Here is a 20,779-nt window from a genome sequence, read left to right on the forward strand (position 1 = left end):
TAAGATCAACACAACTTCCAATTAATACTAACAACTATTTTCACTGTGGATTACCCTAAAGCAAAAATTTTAATTCTAAACTAATTTCTGCCACTCTGCAAGCCAATAGGCTATTTCCCACCAGATTCCCACTGACTGTTCTGGAAATAATGATGGGACAAACCAAAGCCAAACTTAATTAGAAAAGCATTTTTTTCCCCAGAAATAGGAGTAAGGAACACATATACTCAAACCAAATAACCCCAAAGAATGTTTTTGAGCACTCACTGATTTTCCTCTATCTACTACTACATGAAAAGCACGATTGGAATAAGAGAAATGGTTCAAGGAAGGCACAATTCACAACTTTCACTAAATAGGCTCAGTAAGGCTTCTCCATAAAAACCTTCCAACTATGAATGTCATAGTTCTGGTGTCAGATAACTCACAGTAACCACATTAAGAGAAAGAACCATGGAATTCAGTCACAGAATGTAGCAGTTCACGTGTGTGTGTGTGTGTGTGTGTGTGTGTGTGTGTGTGCTGGTTTCTTACATGATTTCTCCCACTCATTTTAATTCTTCAACACAGCATGACCATAGTGAAAATGTATTTAATAGGAATGTATGTAGAACCTATACAAAATTGTATGCCATCTTGGGGAGGTAGGAGGGAGGGAGGGAAAAATAATAATCTAAGTTACATGGTAGTTATTGTAGAACACTGAAAATAAATAAAATTAATTTAAAAAAAACTCACAGTATAGTGTTGTTGGATCCTTTCATGGTAAATAGTCTTTCAAGAGCATGAGCTGCATATGTATGAACCACAATACTTTCTGCTTGAAGATGATTGATCAGAAGAGGAATGGAAGCCAAAAGTTGCTCCTTAGGTACCTGAATAATTCAGTAATATGCTTTTCATTCATAATAAAAGTGTACATCTACATAATCAGATATAAATCAAAGAAAACAGATTTTTACTTACATCTGGAAGTTTATTTTAAAAGTCATTTTAAAAAACATACTGTACATGCGATTTCACCAGCAATGTGTTTCTCACCCCAAAGTCCCTGGTCCAGTACCAAAAAAAAAAAAAAAAAAAGGCTAACTTCTAGAGTTGTCTGGGAGCAAAAGACTTGCCCAAGGCTGTCCCAATGTGTTTCAAAGACAGGATCCAATCCCAGGATTTCTACTCTGAAGCATTACTACTCCATTCAAGACGCCAAGCTGTCCAATGATTTGCTATACTAACTTTTTAAAGGACCAACTAGGGATCTGCAGTGGAACAAATCACTTTAAACTCAATACAGAATAATGTCCTTATGTAACTGGCAAGAATCTTGCAGGTATGTGGGTAAATTGTAAAATGTCAAAATCAGAGAAAAGATTAAGTTATGTTAACAAAAGGAAATTATGAAAAATCAAAGTTCTGAAAAATCTGATGCCAAAGGGTTACCAAAAATATATATTCAGTAAGTCTGTTCAGAAATGAAAGACAACACTATTACTTCTCATTGTGTACGAAATGCTCCAGCTTAAAAAGCATTCCCATCTAAAAAAATCAGAACAGATATTTACACTGATCTTAAAAGTTCTTTGGTGAGAATAAAAAAGTATTTTAAAGGGGTTAGAGCTTCCTAAAGTAGGTGAATCAGAGGGGAGACAATCTGTTAACGTTAAAAGATTCACCATTGTTGACAAAATTGAAATTGCTTTCCAAATAACAGAGAAAAAAAGAAAATAAGAGGGAAACTATTTCAAATGTTAGCAAAATTTATTTTATAAAACTTCTTATTAAAGGAAAATAGATGATAACATTCTTGGTAAAAGGGCAAGAATTCTCATGTATAAAGCATTAAGAGGTTTAGGAGGTAAATAGTGATCAAAAAAGAAAAAAACTTACTTGATTCCTGAAAATCATGATATATTTGATACCATCAGCTTTAAGTACAGGAAATTCATTCACTATTAAAGAACAACAGAACAACGTGGTAACTCAAGCCATAAGAAAAGAATCACTAAACAGCAAACCATAAGTAAATCACTGCAAAACTTTAAAGACATCTGCATGTAAAATTTGGTTTTACTTATGCTTAAATTCCATTTCCAATCCTTTAGGAAAAGTCAGTTCTTAATAGCTAATTAATAACAATTACAAAAAGATTTCATATATGCAGTTCTGCTACTAATGTATTTTGATAACATAAATTTGTTCCACAGCAACTGATACTAGGGAACATTTTAAGCATAATGTGAATTTCAGGGTTGGCTTATGCAAAACTTCTTCTAACAGAAACATCAAGAATGCAGGAAAGTGCATGATTTCACAATAACGTACTAGCTGTAATCCTTCTGACACCCACTGCCACATGCAAAGTTCAGCTCTTTGCCAAGGTCAAGTACCTGATTTACTGTATATCTTCCGGTACAGTAAGAGTTGTGGGCAGAAGAAGGTTGGTCAGCTGTTCCACTTACCTACTTGCAAATAGAAGGGGTGGTCAGGGGGCCCTAGAACTTTGACCTGACTAACTTGTCAGAGACTATGCCAAGCCCCGTCAAAACCAGAACTGGGATAAGCATCAGGTTAAGGCCAAGGACTATGCCACATTTTATTGTAGTATTTATGTTTAACTACTTAACATGTTTAAAATCATAATACCATTTTTATCATGTTCCTTTATTTAATACATCACTGATGAAGTTTTTGAGAATTATGCTCCTAACCCTAGTCTTCCCATATGCCTTGTGCTTTTTTATCACACAATTACACATGGCACATTGCTTTCTGGGGAAAGCTTATGTCTTGTTAGAGTAGAACTAATTCTAAGTACTTTCCTTAAGGCAAGGTCTTGAGTCAGCCTGGCCAACCGCAGTAAGGAAAACCAATACGTATAAACACTCCACTAAATTTACTATGGGTAACCCAAAAATCTAATATAAAGGAGCCATAGCACAGCTCTTACCCACAGTTAACCCCCAAAACCAAGAGCATAAATGCACCCTCAGCTCTCCAACACCAGGGAAATAACTAACTGAAAGGACTACCATACAAAGTAGGAGTAAATATCTCTAATTTTAAAAGTCCTAATGGACAAATGCCACACCAGTGGTGGATGTTATATAGCTTGGTGGTCTAGTGGATAGGGTATCGAACCAGGACACAAAACATCTGAATTCAAATCTGGTCTCAGACACTTAATAAGTATATGACCCTGGGGAAGTCATTTAACTTCTGTCTACCTTAGTTTTCTCATCTGTAAAACAGGCATAATAGCACTACTTGCCAAAATTGTTGTAAGGATCAAATAATATTTGTAAAGCCCTTTGCAAAACTTAAAGCATAAAGCATTGTATAAATGCTTGCTATTAGTTATTATGGGATTATCAGGGTCCAGACAACTTTATCTTCAATATATAAATCTGAAAAGTATGTTTCTTTTTTTAAGGACAAATGTTCTCTATGAAGCAAAAAACAAACAAACAAACAAAAAAGCATCTTTCAAAAATCTTTAAAATTAAAAAATTCATTAACCTCTATGGGACTGCCAGATTAATAACAATTTTTGGTCCTTAATGATACCTTTTCAATAATCAGATTCAATCTGTAGAAATAGATTAAACATAACAAAATGTAGGGGAGAAAGTTAACAAAGCTCAACTTACCACTGGCTGATTTCAAATCAGGCTGAATGTGATTCACAAAGAACTCAGTAAGATTTACAAGTTCATTTGCTTGTGTAATTCCATGCTGAAAAATAAATTTAAATACAAATGGAATTAAAATCCTCTAGATTCTAACCTAGCATAATAAAAACATGGGGAGTTTAACAAATATATATTTTAAAATAAAGACTAAGACTTCAAAACATAAATAAAACATTCCATACAAAGTATCAAGCAGGGTTTGAAAATTACAGAATAGTGAACAAAGATTCTATCATAAATCAGTGGAAAATTACTGAAAAAATATCCCTGATATATTTTAGAAACCAAGGCTCTGAGCTCAGGTAACAAAGATGATATCTAGTAATTATTTTCACCCTCAACAGATAGTAGGCCACACTGTGCCATCAGAATCACACTCTCTGAGCAAGGTTAAACAGAGAATTATGGCTGTGTAATAATAGAAAGAGTACTGGGAAATACAAGAATCAAGAGACGCATAGCAAAGAAAATCATGAGACTTATTAAAGTTGAACTGTTTACATTCCTACATGGAAAGATGATATTTGTAACTCATGAGACCTTTCTCAGTATTAGGGTAGTTGGAAGAAATAGATAAATAGACAGACAGAAAGACAGGCAGACAGATAGAGAGCACAGGGTGAATTAAATATGAAATGATGGTATCTAAAAAATAAAAGGGGTGAGAGAGGGATATATTGGGAAAGGAGAAAGGGAGAGAGAGAATGGGGTAAATTATCTCACATAAAATAGGCAAAGAAAAATAAAGAAAAAAAAAGTACTGGAATTAGAGACAGAAGACCTGAATTCAAGTCCCAGTTCTCCCTGTACTACCTTGGTTATTTGTGAGAAAGGTGTTTTGCAAACCTTAGAATACCAAAGAAATGAGTGATTAAGTACATCCTACACTGGAAATATCAATCACTAGCATCCAAGAGTTACAAAATACCCTCAGCAGTTAGAGAGACAAATAAAGCCAGTCTACAATCACCATTATACTAATATTTCTTGACTGGAAATTACAGCACACTAGAACTGTAATGTATAATATAGGTGATCTAGTCCCTTTTTAAAGATGAGAAAAATGAAGCCACAAAAAGATCAACAGTTTTATCTCACGTCACATAGTAAGACAGTACAGAACCAGTACTAGAACCTTTTTCTATCCAGGGTTCTCTTTCACCACACTATTCCCCCACTACCCAAAAAATAATTTCTTAAAATGAAAGACATTACTCTTTGCGTCTGAGCTTTGGAAGCTAACGATGTTACTAGATAAATAGCTGCATCTTTGTGTTTCCAGTTGACAGCTGGGTTCTTGGCATATTCCTGCAGCATGGAATTGACATAACCAGAGAAGATTCCTGTCACAGGTCCTTCAAAAAACTTGCATAGTCCTCGTACCAGATCACAAGCAGCCCTGCGTCTGGTATCAATATCTATAAAAATCAAAAAGGGAAAAATGATCACAGGAAAGAGAAAAAAATTAGTAGAGAAAGACATAAACTACTATATAGCAAACATGAAAATAAACCAAGAAAATGATCTGTGATGGCAAAACAAATAGAAATTAACCTAAGGAGATAAGAAGTCTTTTGTAACATCATTTGTAATGAGGGCCTATGAAATCATAAAGTATGTGAATTTTTATGCTGCTGGTGATGCATTACATGAAGGAATTTCAGGCTAAAAGCACTAAACTACTAACAGGCTCACATTTAGAGAACATTTTACAATTTACTAAATACTTTTCTCAAAGCAATCTAGTAAGGCAGCAGGGTATCACCCAAAAATGAGATTCAGGAAGATTACGTAAAATGTATACAATCACACAGCTAGTAAGTCCTAGCCAGGATCTGAACCCAGGACTCACTCACTGTGAGGCTGTGAACAAGCTGCTGACCATCTTTGGGTCCAGGTCCTGAAAAGAGGGGATCGAAGGAATAGGAAAACAGAGAAGGAGTCAGCAAAGTAAGTCTGCAGGGGGACCAAATCCATCCCATATGGATTTCTGTAAGCTAAGTATGATTTTTACATTTTAAAATAAAGCTTTATTGTACTTAAAAAATTAAAACACATTCTTACTCAGGGACCATACAAAAACAGGCCAACCCCTGGCCTGGATAATCTCTAAGGACCCTTCTGGCTCAAAAAACACTAACTATATGCTCTGCTGAGTGCTGGGGATCCAAAAAAAGGCAAAAGATGTATCTTGCTGTCAAGGAACTAATAATCTAATAGAAACAAGATGCAAACAATTATGAACAAATGAGGTATGTACAAGATAAATTAGAAACAGTCAACATGAGAAGGCAGCACTATTAAGGGGAATTGCAGGGAAAAACCCTTCCTGAAAAAGGTAGAAATGTTAGCTGGGCCTTAAAAGACAACAGGGAGAGGTGGAGGTGGAGATGGACATGAAGTTGGGGAGATTTTCCAGGCTGGAAAAAGAGGAAGCCAGTTATGAAGCGCTTTGAGTATTTCTGCATTCATAACAACTCCCCAATATAGTCTCTTCCCTCCTCTGACGAAAGATTTTATCAGGTCACAATAGAGTGCTGGTTGGTCTCCCTACCTTATCTTTCCCTTCTCTAGTGCATCTACTACTCAGCTGTCAGAAATGATTTTCCTAGAGCCCAGGCCTGACTATGTCATCCCATACTCCATAACCCATACAATCAAGTTCAGTGTCTCTATATCACCTCGAAGATCACATATAAAATCCTGTTTGATATTCAAAGAATAAGGAAACTGAAGGAAAAAAGTTTTTATAGCAAATTTCTGATAAAGGCTTCATTTTCCAGTCTATAGGGAACTAAGCCAAATTTATAAAAATGATATCCATTCCCCAACTGATATATGGTTCAAAGACATAAACACAGTTTTCATAAGGGAAAATCAAAACTAACAATAATTACATAAAAAAATACTCCAAATCACTATTAGAGAAGTACAAATTAAAAGAATTTTGGGACACCCCCTCACAACTACCAGAAATAATGAACGCTGGAGGGGATCAGGAAAAAACTGATACATTAATGAACTGTGGTAGAGTTGTGTACTGGTCTGGAGAACAATTTGGAACTATGTCTCAAGGCAGGCCACCATAATCTGCAGTGCAAAGGATTTTAGGTGGCCCCTGAAAAATTTAGAAGGAAACAGCCCGAAATCCTTTGGTGTGCCTGAGGGCAATAAGCAACCAGTGGGTCACAGGCCTGTCTCAAAGGCTATAAAACTTAATACATCTTGACCGAGCAATATCACTACTAGATCTGCATGTTCCAAAGAGATCAAGGGAAAAAGACTTACATGTACAAAAAAATTTATAGTAGCTCTTTATGTGGTAGCAAAGATTTGGAAATCAAGAGGATGCCCAACAGTTGGGGAATGGCTGAATAAGTTGTGGTATATGAATGTAATGGAAATGATGAACAGGAAGACTTCAGAAAAACCTGGAAAGACTTAAATGAATTGATGCTGAGTGAAAGAAGCAGAACCAGGAGAACTTTGTACACAGCAACAACCACAGTGTGCAAGAATTTTTTCTGGCAGACTTAGTCCTTTATAGCAATGCAAGGATCTAAAAAATTCCCAATGAACTTTTGAGGCAAAAAGCCTTCCACATCCAGAGAAAGAACTATGAAACTGGATCGCAGAATGAAGCAGACCATTTTCTTTTGTGTTATGTTTTGTCTTGTTTGGTTTTGTTTTATGGTTTCTCCCATTCATTTTAATTCTTCTACTCAACATGACTATGGTGAAATTGTATTTAATAGGAATGTAGGTGTAGAACCTATATAAGACTGCAAGCTGTCTTGGGGAGGGAGAAGGGGGGAAAAGAATCTAAGACATATGGAAGTGATTATAGAACACTGAAAACGAACAAAATAATAATTTTTTTTAAAAAAAGAAAGAAATGAAGTGGGGGATGGTTTCAGAAAAATCTAGACTTTTGCGAACTGATGCAAAAAAAGTGTGAACATTATGCACAATAACAATATTATAATGACAATCAACTGTGAAAGACTTAGCTACTCTGATCAGTACAATGATCAAAGACAATTCCAAAATACTCATGATGAAAAATGTGATTCACCTGCAGAGAGATAACTCATGAACTCAAGTGTAGATTGAAGGGTGATGTTTTTTCACTTAATTTTTCCTTGTCTTCCATTAATTTTGCTACATGGTTAATTTGGAAAGATTTTACAAAACTTCACATATATAATGGTATATTGATTGTTTCTCAATGGGTGGAGGAAGGAATGGGTGGTAAGGGGGAAAGGTGGAACTCAAAATGTGGAATTCAAAAAATGAATGCAAAAAAATAAACAATTTGATGAAATATTCAAAGAGTAGCTAAGGAGGTGGGGGAAAGGTATATTCATAAATAAATGCAGTTCAAATGGAGAAGATATCAATCAAAAATAGTATCAACAAAGAGAAAAGATTACCAGATCCTTCCAAATCCCTCCTTATGTATTCTTCAGAATTATCTTCAAAGGCCTCCTCATCAGCAGCTGCAAAACAAGAGTTGATATATGATACATGCAAAATTAAAACAATTTTACAAGTCATCTCATTGTGCTGCTAAGTACTTATAACTTTAGTTTTATTTCACAGAAATACCAAAATTGCCTCAACTGAGTAGATGGCTTTTTGTTCAGAGGTGAACTGCAGGTATCATTTTGAACTGCGGCTAGTATCGAGTCAATTGAGACAGCAAGTCATACATTGCCACTGTAGGATCCAGATGTCCCAATATATGTTTTACAGGAAATGTGCTCTACAAATTTGCTAACTTACTTAACCTTCTATATTACATATTATGCTCCCAGACCCTAGCAGAAAGGATGCCTCTTTGGTAGAGATGGCACAGTAAAAAGCACAAATCAGAAACTTATAATTAAAATCAACAAGAAGCAGAAACCAACTAAGGTTCCAATTTTATATTCTGAAAGTATCTGATCACTTTGCTTCATGGAAGATGCAAACAATCGCCAAGATACTAGCAAACCAAACCAAATTGTATAGTACTCCATCTAATAAGGTGACAGGTTAAACCAGAACTGCACAACATACAGCCCATCTCAAGGGCGACTTGTGGCCCACCAGAAATGTAAAGGACATGAAAGAAAGTAAGGAGGTAATGAGTGCTTCGTCTGTACCCCAATTAACCTGCCTTCCACTAGTAACTATTGTGCCCATCATGTAACTTGGTAGGTCGGTTGCCACGGTATACTATCTCCTGTTTGTCACGTGACCCTTGGCAACCAACCATTGTCAGTCTGTCTCTAGTCTGAGAGGAGGGATTTCAGGATAATATGTGTAATTTAGTGATATTGATTGAAATTTCCTTTTTTAAAAAATATGGTTTATTTGAAAAATTGTTTAATCACTAATTATACTTTTACTTGGAAAGCAAACCACTAAAAACCTATCTGAGGCCCAAAGAAGTTTAGATTATTTTAATTTTGGCCCTTACCTACTGCCAACTGTGGAGGTCCGGGTTACACTATTCTTTATCTTCCCTTAAATCCAATAGCACTATAGAAAAGAATCTTTTTTGTCAAAGAGTTCTAAGGAAATGTTTCTAGAAAGTTTTAAAAGTCTAAAAACATCAGGCCCCATTAAGAAGAACTGCTTTTGTCTGAAGGGTCTAGGCCTAGGTTCAATAAAGACTAAAGAAGGAAATAGCTGAGAAAACATCAGCTTTATTCTCAAACTTAAAAATGCAAATTGAGTAAATAAGAAGTACATAAAAATGTAAAAGGACACAGATGACATCCTATGAACCTGTAATCTGTTGTTTTAAAACCAAGAACTCATTAATTCAATAAGCTAGTTGCAGAAATGACAATAGTTACCTCTAAATTCCATGTTAGGAACAATAACCTTTTCGCAGATACTTGTGAGCGTATTCTGATCTTCAAAGAGATTCTTATAATGAGGTCTCTCACAAACTGAAGCCAGAAATTGAATTGCATTACTTACCAACTAGAATAAAACACAAAAAAGAACACTTAAAAAACATAAACGAAGATTGTATTTCTTGAAAAATGAAACTCTAAATATCTGTTCTGATCACCTACTTACCAAATCATATTTGACTTCTTGGCCTGTTGTTACTAATAAATTCCAGATTGCTGTGACAAATCGAGGCAGATATGGCTGGAATTCTTCATCATATTTTTGGGCATAGAGTGCAGCATTATCACAAATTTGAGATTTTAATAACTCCAATAAGCCCGCTTCCTCTTCATCCTCACATAAAAGAAAACTGAAAACTCAAGTACACTACACCATGAATTTAGAAAACAAAACTGAAGACTCAAAAACTCAAGCTACTAAGGATCAAGTTCTCTAAATTTTACTATCCAAAGAATTAGTATAATACAAGAGTGGGTAACCTGTGGCCACAAGGCCACATGTGGCCCTCTAGATTCTCAAGTGCAGCCCTTTGAACTAAACTTAAGGGGATTTATTCTGTGAAGTTTGGATTCAGTCAAAGGGCCACAGCCAAGGACCAAGAAGGCCGTGATGTGCCCTAGAAGCCACACATTTCCCACCCCTGGTGAAAAACATGAAGATTCATTTGCTCAATCAACCATCTGGGGCAGTAAATGATGAAATATTTTCAGTTTTACACTTATTTAAAATTATATTTAAGGGATGTTGCTGAATCATGCTCTCAGAATACTCTCTGCCTTAAAAGTTTTAAACAGAAAATATCTGGACATTAAAATGAGATAAAATAAGACATTTTACAGAGAACCTGGAAGCTAAAGTAACAAATTGTATTACTTTAGAACTTGCAATACGTTGTTAGTTAAAAAACATGGTTTGAATGCTTTTTTTAATCAAATATTCCAATGAATTTGATAAAGACGTTTCTTCATGTTAATGTGAAAACAGTAGCAACCTAACAGCACGTATTTGTCAGTATAGTGCGTCGTATAGGAACACCTTCCTGAACCAAAACCTTTCAGCAACTGGCTCTGTAAGTCCTACAGAACTTCCTGAGAACACAGAGGTGAAATAATTTGCTCAGGATCAAACAGCTGGCTAAGTGTCAGAGGGAGGATTTAAAGACAGATCTTCCTGACTCTAACTACAGACCTCTAATCAGATGCCAAGTTGCCTCCAATATAAAATTACCACATAATAACCTCCAACATAAATCAATTAATTAACAAATACTGAGAATCTATTATAAATAGCACACTGCAAAGTCCCTATGGGGACAATAAAATATATGACCCCTTAAACAGGTTATAGAATAATGGGGAGATAAAGGATCAACATCAAATGAAAAACTATGCTAGTTAAAGAACAGATTACAATATCTTGTAATAATACAAGAGGACAAAGAAGGTATAATGTATTATCAAATGGGTAATGCAGATTAATACTGAGATTCTGGAGGGGAAAAATAAGACAATTTTAAAACCTCATAAAGTGTGTGCTTATTTTTTCAAATTACAGATCAGAAATTTACTTTTCAGATCAGACACTTCTTATGTACTTGCTATTTTCCTTCATTCCCAATTTGGAAATAAAATTATTATTGTACTACTAAATATCAGTTTTTCAAATAACAAGCTACTTTGCATACTTTAGAATTTTCACAGTGTGACTAATCAATCAGCATAACAAGATTTAGAGCCAGAAGTGATTTTATAAATCATCTAAAATCCAAAGCCTTCATTTTACTGATGAGGAGACAAAGTCTCTGAGTAGTAAAATGATTTGTCCAATATCACATTAGCAGTAACACAGTCAAGATTTGAATTCTATTTGTCTGACTATATATCTCATTAACTATAATCTCATTAACTTTATCTCATTAACTTTTCTCAAACTGTTAAATCAAGCAACTACAAAATTCAGGGATCTGATGTTCTTATCCATCAACAAGTAGCTACTGCGTGCCTACTGTAAGTCAAGCGCTGGAGATACAATGAAAAAAAGAGTCCCTGCCCTCAAGGTTTGTAACATTCTGTTGGAAGATATAGATGTAAATATATACAAAATAAATTTTTGTTATTGAGATTCATGGGGGGGGAGACACAAGAGTTACTAACAGCAGTGGGGATCAGGAAAGGAGAAGTTGGCACTGCAGCTTTCAAGGAAAGTAGGGATTCTAAGAGACAGAAATGAGGAAGGATTTGTAAATTTGCAGATTGAAAATAATTAAGGAGATTAGGAAAATTAAAGACAGAACTTATGGTAGAATCAATTGAAACATATTAATATCTGAAATGTCTGAATACTCTTGTCTTATATGGTCTCATTTACACAGGAGTATTAAAAGTACATTTATGGGAAAGTGAACCCCAGATATACTCAACCACCTTTTACAGCATTTTCTAGTGTTTTATATCAAGCCAGTCTCCTGGAATAATACCAATAAACAGTCAATGTCGAAGGTAAAATAAAAGACAACTAGTATGCTTTACGGGCAGCCAGCTAGTAGAGTGGACAGAGTTCTGAGCCTGAAGTCTGGAAGACTCAACCCTCCAAGTTTAAATCTGATCCCAGATACTCAAGACACTTACTAGCTGTGTGATCCTGGATTTAACCCAATTTGCCTCAGTTTCCCCATCTGTAAAATGTGCTGGAGAAAGAAATAGCAAACCATTCTAGTATCTTTGCCAAGAAAACCCCAAGTGGGGTCACAAAGAGTCAGACAAGACTGAAATGACTAAATTAAGAGTATACCTTATATAATACTTACATCAGTTTGTAGCAGCTTATTATCCAAAGTTAAGAGGTTATGGAAATTATTCATCCATGTTTCCATATTATCTTCAAAAAATTCTGGTAGGTCCTAAAAAATTAATAGATGGTGGCCAAAGAAATTTCATTAAAGTGAAGCATTATGCTAATTTTTATAAGTCCTCCAATTTTTATGTTCCTTAGTACATTTTTACTAAATTCCAAACTCCTTAGACTGGCAGTCAAGGATCCCTAAAATCTAGTTCCTCCAACTTACCTTTTCTCACACTAAATCCCTGTGAGTACTCTATGATCAGGAAACTGAAGTGTTTACAATTCACCTTGCCTTTCCAGTGCCATTTTCCACACCTTCTCTGAACCCTGTGGCGTCCCAACAAAGCTAAAGTGATTTTGTACTCTAAGGTCCTATAGCACTCCTTACCTCTCCATTTACCATTTGTATTAAGAGTATTTTCTATATACAGGATTCATACAAATTAAAGAGCTACCATTGTTTTTCTCTTATCACTTTCAAAATCAAGTACCATTTAATATACAGTACCTATAACAAGTGCTGAAATAATTCTTGAATTAAGGAATTTAACATGATCTCCTCAAATACATATTTCAAAACAGGAAAAGGTACAATGTCTCATATTTTATACATAAGGGGAAAAAGATCTGCAGTCTTCCTCTGATGTCTCATTGTGACAGAGAGAGAAATATTGAGTGCTTGGTTCCTGAAGGTTATGCTCTGGCAGGTCCTATCAAAACAGGAAAACTTCCAGTATAAACCCAAGGACAGACTATTATCTAACTACAGCAGATGAGACTAAGCACTTAAAGGTTAGCTACTGAGCAATGAAAACTTTGGTCAAAGCAATTAATTAGGCCATCTACTAAAGCAAACTGACTGGGTGAAAGAAGCTTCCAGAGAGAAAATCATAAATTTTTGATATACTGAAAGTCTTTCTTATACAGAATTCTGTGACTACCGAAATAACTAAATGAGAATGGGAGGAAGATGCTAAACTTCCTTAATAAAATAATTAAGATCCAAGTATTTTTTATATCTTATAAGAGAAAAGTAAGTAAGAATTAAGATGAAGCTTACCTGAAAGTTTAAACTGTAGAACAGCTTTGCAATCAAAATTAAAGAGGAAAAAAGAACTTTCAAAGCAGCTGCATCATTTGCATGGGTGCTGCAGAGTTCAATAGTAGCCTTAAAACAGAAAGAAGTTTAGGTATATAACCAGTAAAGCACACGCAGTCTCAGTCATAGATTCATTGCTCTATAATATAAATAAAAGCCTTTTATTTGCATAATGCAGTCAACTACCAGGCTGGTTCTATTTACAGTTCTTAACCTAGACAAAGAGTCAGCATAAAAGCAAACGATCTTCTTAAAATACATTATTTTTTCTGAATTAACATCTCTTTTCTGTAACTAGCTCATATTAAACAAAAATCAAATTACATCAGGAAAATGTTTTTAAGTTAAAATAAAACGCCAAATACTTTGCCAAAACAAGCTTTCAATAAAATTCCATAAATTTGATTTTTAAAATTTGAACAAACTCATTTAACTTAAAATTCTCATCCATACCTTGAAAAGATTTGTCAAAGGTAGTGCAAAGGCATCTAAAACAAGTTTAATTTCAGTCCATAACTCGTTTGACTTAAATTCGTGGCGATATCTAGGAAATAAATAAATGGCCATTCTATTTAAATTGTTTTAGCACTTGACATTGATGATCAACCCTTCTCCACATTCTCCTCAAGTATGGCTTCATGATATATACCTTCCCTACCTATATGACTGTCTCTTTCACTAGTTCCTTTTCCTAATGCTTTCTCAAGCTATTATTATTTTCTTCCCGTTTTTGGTTGTTTTGCTATTATTTTCTACATGCAAATATGGACTGCTATATGGTAATTACATTACAGGTACTTTAAATACGGGAGATACGGGCAAATCATTTAACCTCCTTGAGACTGTCATCCCATCTGTAAATTGGAAATGTTGTGAGGTTAAACTGAGTTAATGTATATAAAATGTTTTGTAAACTTTAAGGTACTAGATAATAAAATTAACTATTACAAAATATATTAGTAAATATGTTATTGTACAGGATCAAAAATTTGTACATGTATCATTTTAGACTGTAAGCTCCATGAGGAGACAAGTCCTCTCCTAATTTTTGTCATTTCCTCAGCACTAATACCTTTTTTGCTTTCCTAAAATTTCATATTTTCATCATCTCTATTTAGATGTTTGCTAATTTAAGAAATTATATGCTGCATTTCTATAAAATTGATGAGACAAATTTTTCCCATTTTTCATAAGTCTGGACAGGGTCATTTATGTTATGATATCACAAAACAAATGAGATTTAACTTAGTATGGAATTCACTGAGGAGTGTCTGGCATCTACTAAGAACTTCAAAAATGATTTTCAAATGAATTATTTTGAAAACATTACATAGTAAAATATAGGAGAGATTTTACATATTTATAAGAAAACATAAATGACACACAGGAGAATTTAGGGGAACAACATGTATGATGTATCAAAACTGAGAAACAGATACATGTGTGTGTATATGTATATATGTATACACATATATATATATACGCAAATATATATAAACATGAAAAAAAATCTTTCTTGCCACAGTAGATTAGACTTTGATAAACCTAAAGATTCAAGTTATTAGGACAAGAAACTCACTATTTGACAAAAACTGTTAGGAAAACCGGAAAGCAACCTAGTAAACACTAGACAGACATAAATCCCTTCACTGTATATCAAGAAAAGCTCCAAATGGGTACATGATTTAGAAATAAAGAGGGACTTCATAAACAAACTAGAAAAGCATGGGAAAAATTACCAAATCTATGACTGAAGAATTTTGAAACAAACAAGAGAGAGGGTCAACAAGAGGCAAAATGGACAACTTTTATTACATAAAATGTAAAACTTTTTTGTATAAGCAAAATCAATACAGCTAAAAAATTAGAAGACAAGCAGGAAACTGGGAAAGTATTTGCAGATTTCTTTAATAAGAACCACCCCTCAACTGACAAGTGATCAAAAGGCAATTTTCAGAAGAAAAAAATTTAAGGTACCAATAGTGATATGCAAAAATGTTCTAAATCACTACTGATTAACAGATAAATAACAAAACAAATCTAACATACCATCCCACGTTCATCAGAGTTGATAAAAAAGAAAAATGACAAATGCTGGTGGGGTTCTGAGAAACAGGTTTAATAATAAACTGCTGGTGGAAATGAGAACTGGTCCAATCATTATGAAAAATACTAAAGTGTTTATGCTTTTTGACACAGCAATAACACTAGTTGGGCTATACCCCAGAGAAAAAGAAAAAAAGCCTATCTATAAAAATATTTATAGCAGTTCTCTTTCTAAGATAGTAAAAAAACTGCAAACTGAGGGGATGCCCATCAATTAGGAGAAAGGCTGAACAAATTATGACATATGAATATGATAGAATGAATAGAATCAGGAAAACAATTCTGACAATAACAACAATATTTTATAAGTCAAAAGACTTAAAAGATTTAAGAACTCTAAAAACACAATGATCAACCATAATTCCAGAGGATTCATGATGAAACAACCTATCTCTAGAGAGATAAGATTCAAGGGCATGTTTTTGGACACAGCCAAAAAGGGAATTTGTTGTGCTTGACTGTTTATGTTTGCAATGGGCTGTTTTTCTTACCTTCTCAATGGGAAAAGTAGGTGAGGAAGAGAGAATGTGAGGAAGAAAATAAAACTGAATTAAAAAAAAGTGCTTGTTTTATTAAAGAGTCAGTAATTGAGCTTTAAATATAAAAACCAGCAATCACAAAAATAAACTGCAATCCAATAAACATTTACTAAGCAACTATCACGCACAAGTACAATAAAGATGTAAATATATTTGAAAAGCAGAACTGAATAAGCATTTGGATCCTTAAAATATCTGAATTCATGCTTTCTGTATACATACACCCACACATAAACCCCATACCTCTTAAATAATGAATGTGCTGTGCGAAGAACACCATTGATAACATGGAAATCTCCACTCTGAAAACGATTGACCATTTCTGTCAGTAAGTCAGGCCATTTTTGAGGAAAATCTTCTCGGCCAATGATACTAATTGCATCACTCAGCTAGAAACAAAAAGAAATAATTCAATTGGGTGAAAGCTTGATAAAAACAGTCTAAAAAGATAATAAAACATTATATGATCCCATATTACCTGTTTCTGAATCTGTTCAGGACTGCTAAGCATCAAGTGCACTATATTGGCTTTAATGGCTATCCGATCTGCGTCACAAATTTTGTTTGGTTCATCCTCAATCTAAAAGTAAAGTTTTGATAACAAAAAATGATCATACACTCTCTTCTAAGTTCTTGGACAAAATATAATTAATTTTTCTCAGTAAGGTGGAGAAGTTTGAAAACTCCTTGCTACCCATTACCATTTCTAGATTTCCCTTCTACCTGCATCATTCACTGATCTCTTCCCTTGAGGTCCATACAATCTACACACACCACCCTAAATCAGAATCCTGACAGTGTTACTGACCTCTAGGATACTGTTCTTTCTTCAAGTTCAGTACCTGGCTCACAGTCTTTTTTCTCCCTTCCAACTCCAGCCCTCATAACAGGGGACTTCCACATACAAAAGGATACTCTCTCGAACATGCTCATACCTCTCACAGTTCATCAATTTATTCACTTCAAATCTCTTCCTTCTCCATCCTATCTTAGTCACATATGGTCATACCCTTGATTTTGTCGTCACCCACAAATACATCATTTCTGGGTTCACAAACTCTGAAATTCCCTTATCTGATGACAATCTACTGTCATTCTACCTCTCTTTCAGTCTTGCAACCTGGTGGCTTCACCATAACCTCCAATCCCTGAAACTCCCAGTTCTTTCCCATGCCAACAATACCTTTCGATTAGCCGTACTCTCCTCATCCTGACTCTTTGGTAAATAAGTTTAATTTACACTGCCTTCTTCTTGAGTCCCTGATCCCCTTATCATATTGCCATTCTTGCCCCATCAATTCTCATTCTGGGATCAGATCACTTCCACCATCTGCTGCCTTTGCTCCTACATATATACAGCTGAATGAAACTAGGAAAAAAATTAGAAAGTCATGAAGAATGAGTCCACTGCAAATTTTCTTTACATAACGTCAACAGGGTCCTTATTATAGCAAGGCAATCCTTTTACACCTCCCTAATTAACTCACCATTCTATTTAACAAATTTTTTCATCTCTTCTCCAACTTTCCAAGGCTCTCCCTCCCCCCATCCTCTAAGCTAAGAACCTTGCCTCATATTTTCATGGAAAAAAAATTGTTTTTAAACCATTTGCCCTCTTCTCTCCTCCTCCTCATCTCACATCACTCAGATGCCTTATATCCTTATCTCTCCACCTAATATAATCAGGCAGCCTTTCTACTTGCTTTTACATGCACAAGTGGTCTCATTCCTTCCTATCTTTTGTTCAGCAGGCTGCCCCCTCCATTATTCCATCTTCTCACTTCTCTTCAATCTCTCATTGTCTACTAACTCCTTTCCTACTGCCTACAAACACACCCAGGTGTCCCCCATCCTTAAATATTATCTAATGTGATCCATTATCTCTCCTCCCCTATTACACTCTTCACTTGAGAAGGCCATGTACAATAACTATCTCTACTTCCTCTCCTCTCATTTCCCCTTGTTAACTCTACAGTCTTCTAACCTCACCATCCAACTGAAACTATGCTCTCCAAAGTTTTCATTGATCTCTTAATTGCAAAATCTAATGGCCTTTTCTCAATCCTCATCCTTCCTGACCTCTCAGTAGCTTTAGATATTATCAATCACCCTTTTCTCATTGATAAAATCTCCTACTTCAAGGTTTTGGTGACACCACTCTCTCCTGGTTCTCCTACCTGTCTGACCCCTCCCTCTCAGTTCCTTTACTAAATATTGATACAGGTCATGCTCACTTGTGGAGATCCCACAAGGCTCTGTCCTTCTCCCTCTAAACTATTTCACTTGGTGATCTCAGTGTAGTTTCAAGTGTCATGTCTATGCTCATGGTTCTCAGATCCACCTATCTGACACCAAACTCATTTCTGACCTTTCACATTTCCATCCATCTCAAAATGGATGTCCTCTAATCATCTTAAATTGAACATGTCCAAAACTGAACTTGTGATCTTTCCCCCAAAAGTCTGCCTCCTTCAGAACTTCCCTATTATTGTTGAGGGCACCACTACCACCCTCCAAGTCCCCTGCACTCACAACTTAGGTGTCCACCTCCACACTTTACTCTCTTTCAATCCCTATATCCAATCTCTTGCCAAGTCATCTCATTTCTACCTTCACAGCATCTCTCCTACATAATCTCTTCTCCCCTATGACACAAATACCACCCTGGAAGAGGATCTTATCAGCTCATGCCTGCATTATTACAACAGAGTGCTGGCTGTTCTCTCTACCTTATCTCACCTCATTCCATTATATCCTCCACTGGGCTGTAAAATCTTACTAAAGCACACTTTAAACCATTTCACTCAATTCAATAAACTCTGGTGGCCCCCTATCACCATCAAGATCAAATACAAAATTCTCTGGCACTCAAAAGATCCTTCCCTGACCCTTTCATACCTTCAAAGTTTTCTTACACCTTACTCACCCCCACATACTCTATAGTCTAGTGACTGGTCATTTTCACTTGCTGTTCCACACGCACTGAATACTGTCCCTCTTCATCACCACCTCTTGGCTTCCCTGGCTAAGTGTCATCTAAAACCCTATTTTGTACAAGAAACTTTTCTTGATCTCTTTTAATTCTAGTACTGGCCCCCTATTGATCAGCTACAATTTATGCTATATATACACCTATAAATGGTTGCTTTCAAGCTGTGTCCCCTCATTAAACTGCGAGCTCCATAAGAGCATACTGACTAACTTTTAAATTACTAATTTTCTGGGCAATGCATCCCAGAAGGGCCTGTCTACCACCAGCAATAAATAGCACCATGAAAACATGTCATAGGGAGAATTGGTGCTACAGTAGTAAGATGTTGCTACACATGCAAGAAGCCAGACAATATGACAATGGGAAGCAAACAGTCAAAGAAAATAACTCCACTGGGGCTCAAGTAATAGTTGCAAAACATTCCATTTCATTCTTCGTCATTAACCTGATGTGGGTTTCTTTGGCATTACATTCTTTCAGACTTCAGTATCAATAGATGTACCATAAAAAAATGCTGGTCAAGATATTAAAGAACAGCATGCTTGCCTGAACATTTACTTGCTTATAAGGTCTGCATCCTTCCAACTTTACCTCACTTGTGTGCAGTAACGAAATGAAGACAAAAGTTTAAAAATGTGGTAGAAGTTTCTTCATTTCAAACCATAATCCAAACCCAACCAAATGAATGTTTCACTCTAATCCCAATCTAAGGAATCAAAGACTTTTATAAGACAAGTTTTTGGAATTCCAGACCCAGACAGAGCTGGATGATTGGAATGCTATGTAGTGCCAACACTCATAATAGGCTGAAAAGAAACAAAGTATCTCTTTAGAACCACAATGTCTCCAAAGAATGTTGTGTTAAATAAGAAAAACAGAGGTTCTGGGGGTAGATTGGTTCTGTTCAGGGAGTTTGAAAAGAGGAAAGGGATGGGAGGGTAAAAGGAATTCACTAGTGCAGAAAGGTGAAGAGGGCAGAACTTAATATTTCCCATACTTGAGGTGCATTAGAAGAGTAGGGAGAAAGGGATGGAGAGGAGTGGGCAAACAAACTTTATTCTTATATAAAAAGGACAAAGAAGTGTTGGAAACATAATTGGATAGAGAAATATATCAAACTCAAGAAAAAACAAATAGGGGATCCGAGATGGAAATGGAGGGATTAACAGACAGAATAATACCTAGAAGGGAATAGTGGGAAGCAAAATAAACTTCCCTATCCTAAAGCATCCAAAAAGGCCCCCCAAATTTTTTTTAAAGAACTAGAATACAGAGTTACCTGAGATTGCCTCATAGACAAATGGCTGAACAAATTGAGGAATATGACTGTAACAATATTGTTGGACCATGAGAAATGACAAAAAGTCATTTGAAATGAAATAGAGTAAATTGAACAGAATAAGGACAGCAATTAAAACACGGACAGCAATATTATAAAGACAGGCCTAGAAGGACTTATGCTAACTGATGCTGAGTGAAATGAGCAGAACCAGGAGAACACTATACACAGCAACAACCACAGTGTGCAAGGACTTTTTCTGGCAGACTTGGCCCTTCACAGCAATGCAAGGACCTAACACATTCTCAAAAGACTCTTGAGGCAAAA

At 35.4% G+C, this 20,779-nt stretch overlaps 1 protein-coding gene across 1 annotated transcript in view; it reads right to left on the reverse strand.

The window, feature by feature from the left end:
- The window catches only part of CSE1L (chromosome segregation 1 like), a 57,622-nt gene that overhangs the window by 16,289 nt on the left and 20,554 nt on the right, over nucleotides 1–20,779 (reverse strand). The window contains exons 4-15 of the mRNA XM_072633596.1: nucleotides 16,660–16,761; nucleotides 16,425–16,570; nucleotides 13,990–14,080; nucleotides 13,498–13,605; nucleotides 12,403–12,495; nucleotides 9,762–9,929; nucleotides 9,533–9,662; nucleotides 8,120–8,185; nucleotides 4,902–5,104; nucleotides 3,645–3,729; nucleotides 1,885–1,946; nucleotides 739–875 (exon numbers count right to left, since the gene is read on the reverse strand). Coding sequence (XP_072489697.1) covers nucleotides 739–875; nucleotides 1,885–1,946; nucleotides 3,645–3,729; nucleotides 4,902–5,104; nucleotides 8,120–8,185; nucleotides 9,533–9,662; nucleotides 9,762–9,929; nucleotides 12,403–12,495; nucleotides 13,498–13,605; nucleotides 13,990–14,080; nucleotides 16,425–16,570; nucleotides 16,660–16,761 — 1,391 coding nt within the window. The remainder of the gene's footprint in view (nucleotides 1–738; nucleotides 876–1,884; nucleotides 1,947–3,644; nucleotides 3,730–4,901; nucleotides 5,105–8,119; nucleotides 8,186–9,532; nucleotides 9,663–9,761; nucleotides 9,930–12,402; nucleotides 12,496–13,497; nucleotides 13,606–13,989; nucleotides 14,081–16,424; nucleotides 16,571–16,659; nucleotides 16,762–20,779) is intronic.

This window comes from Notamacropus eugenii, chromosome 1 (assembly GCF_028372415.1).
Source record: "Notamacropus eugenii isolate mMacEug1 chromosome 1, mMacEug1.pri_v2, whole genome shotgun sequence".
NCBI classification, from domain to species: Eukaryota; Metazoa; Chordata; class Mammalia; order Diprotodontia; family Macropodidae; genus Notamacropus; species Notamacropus eugenii.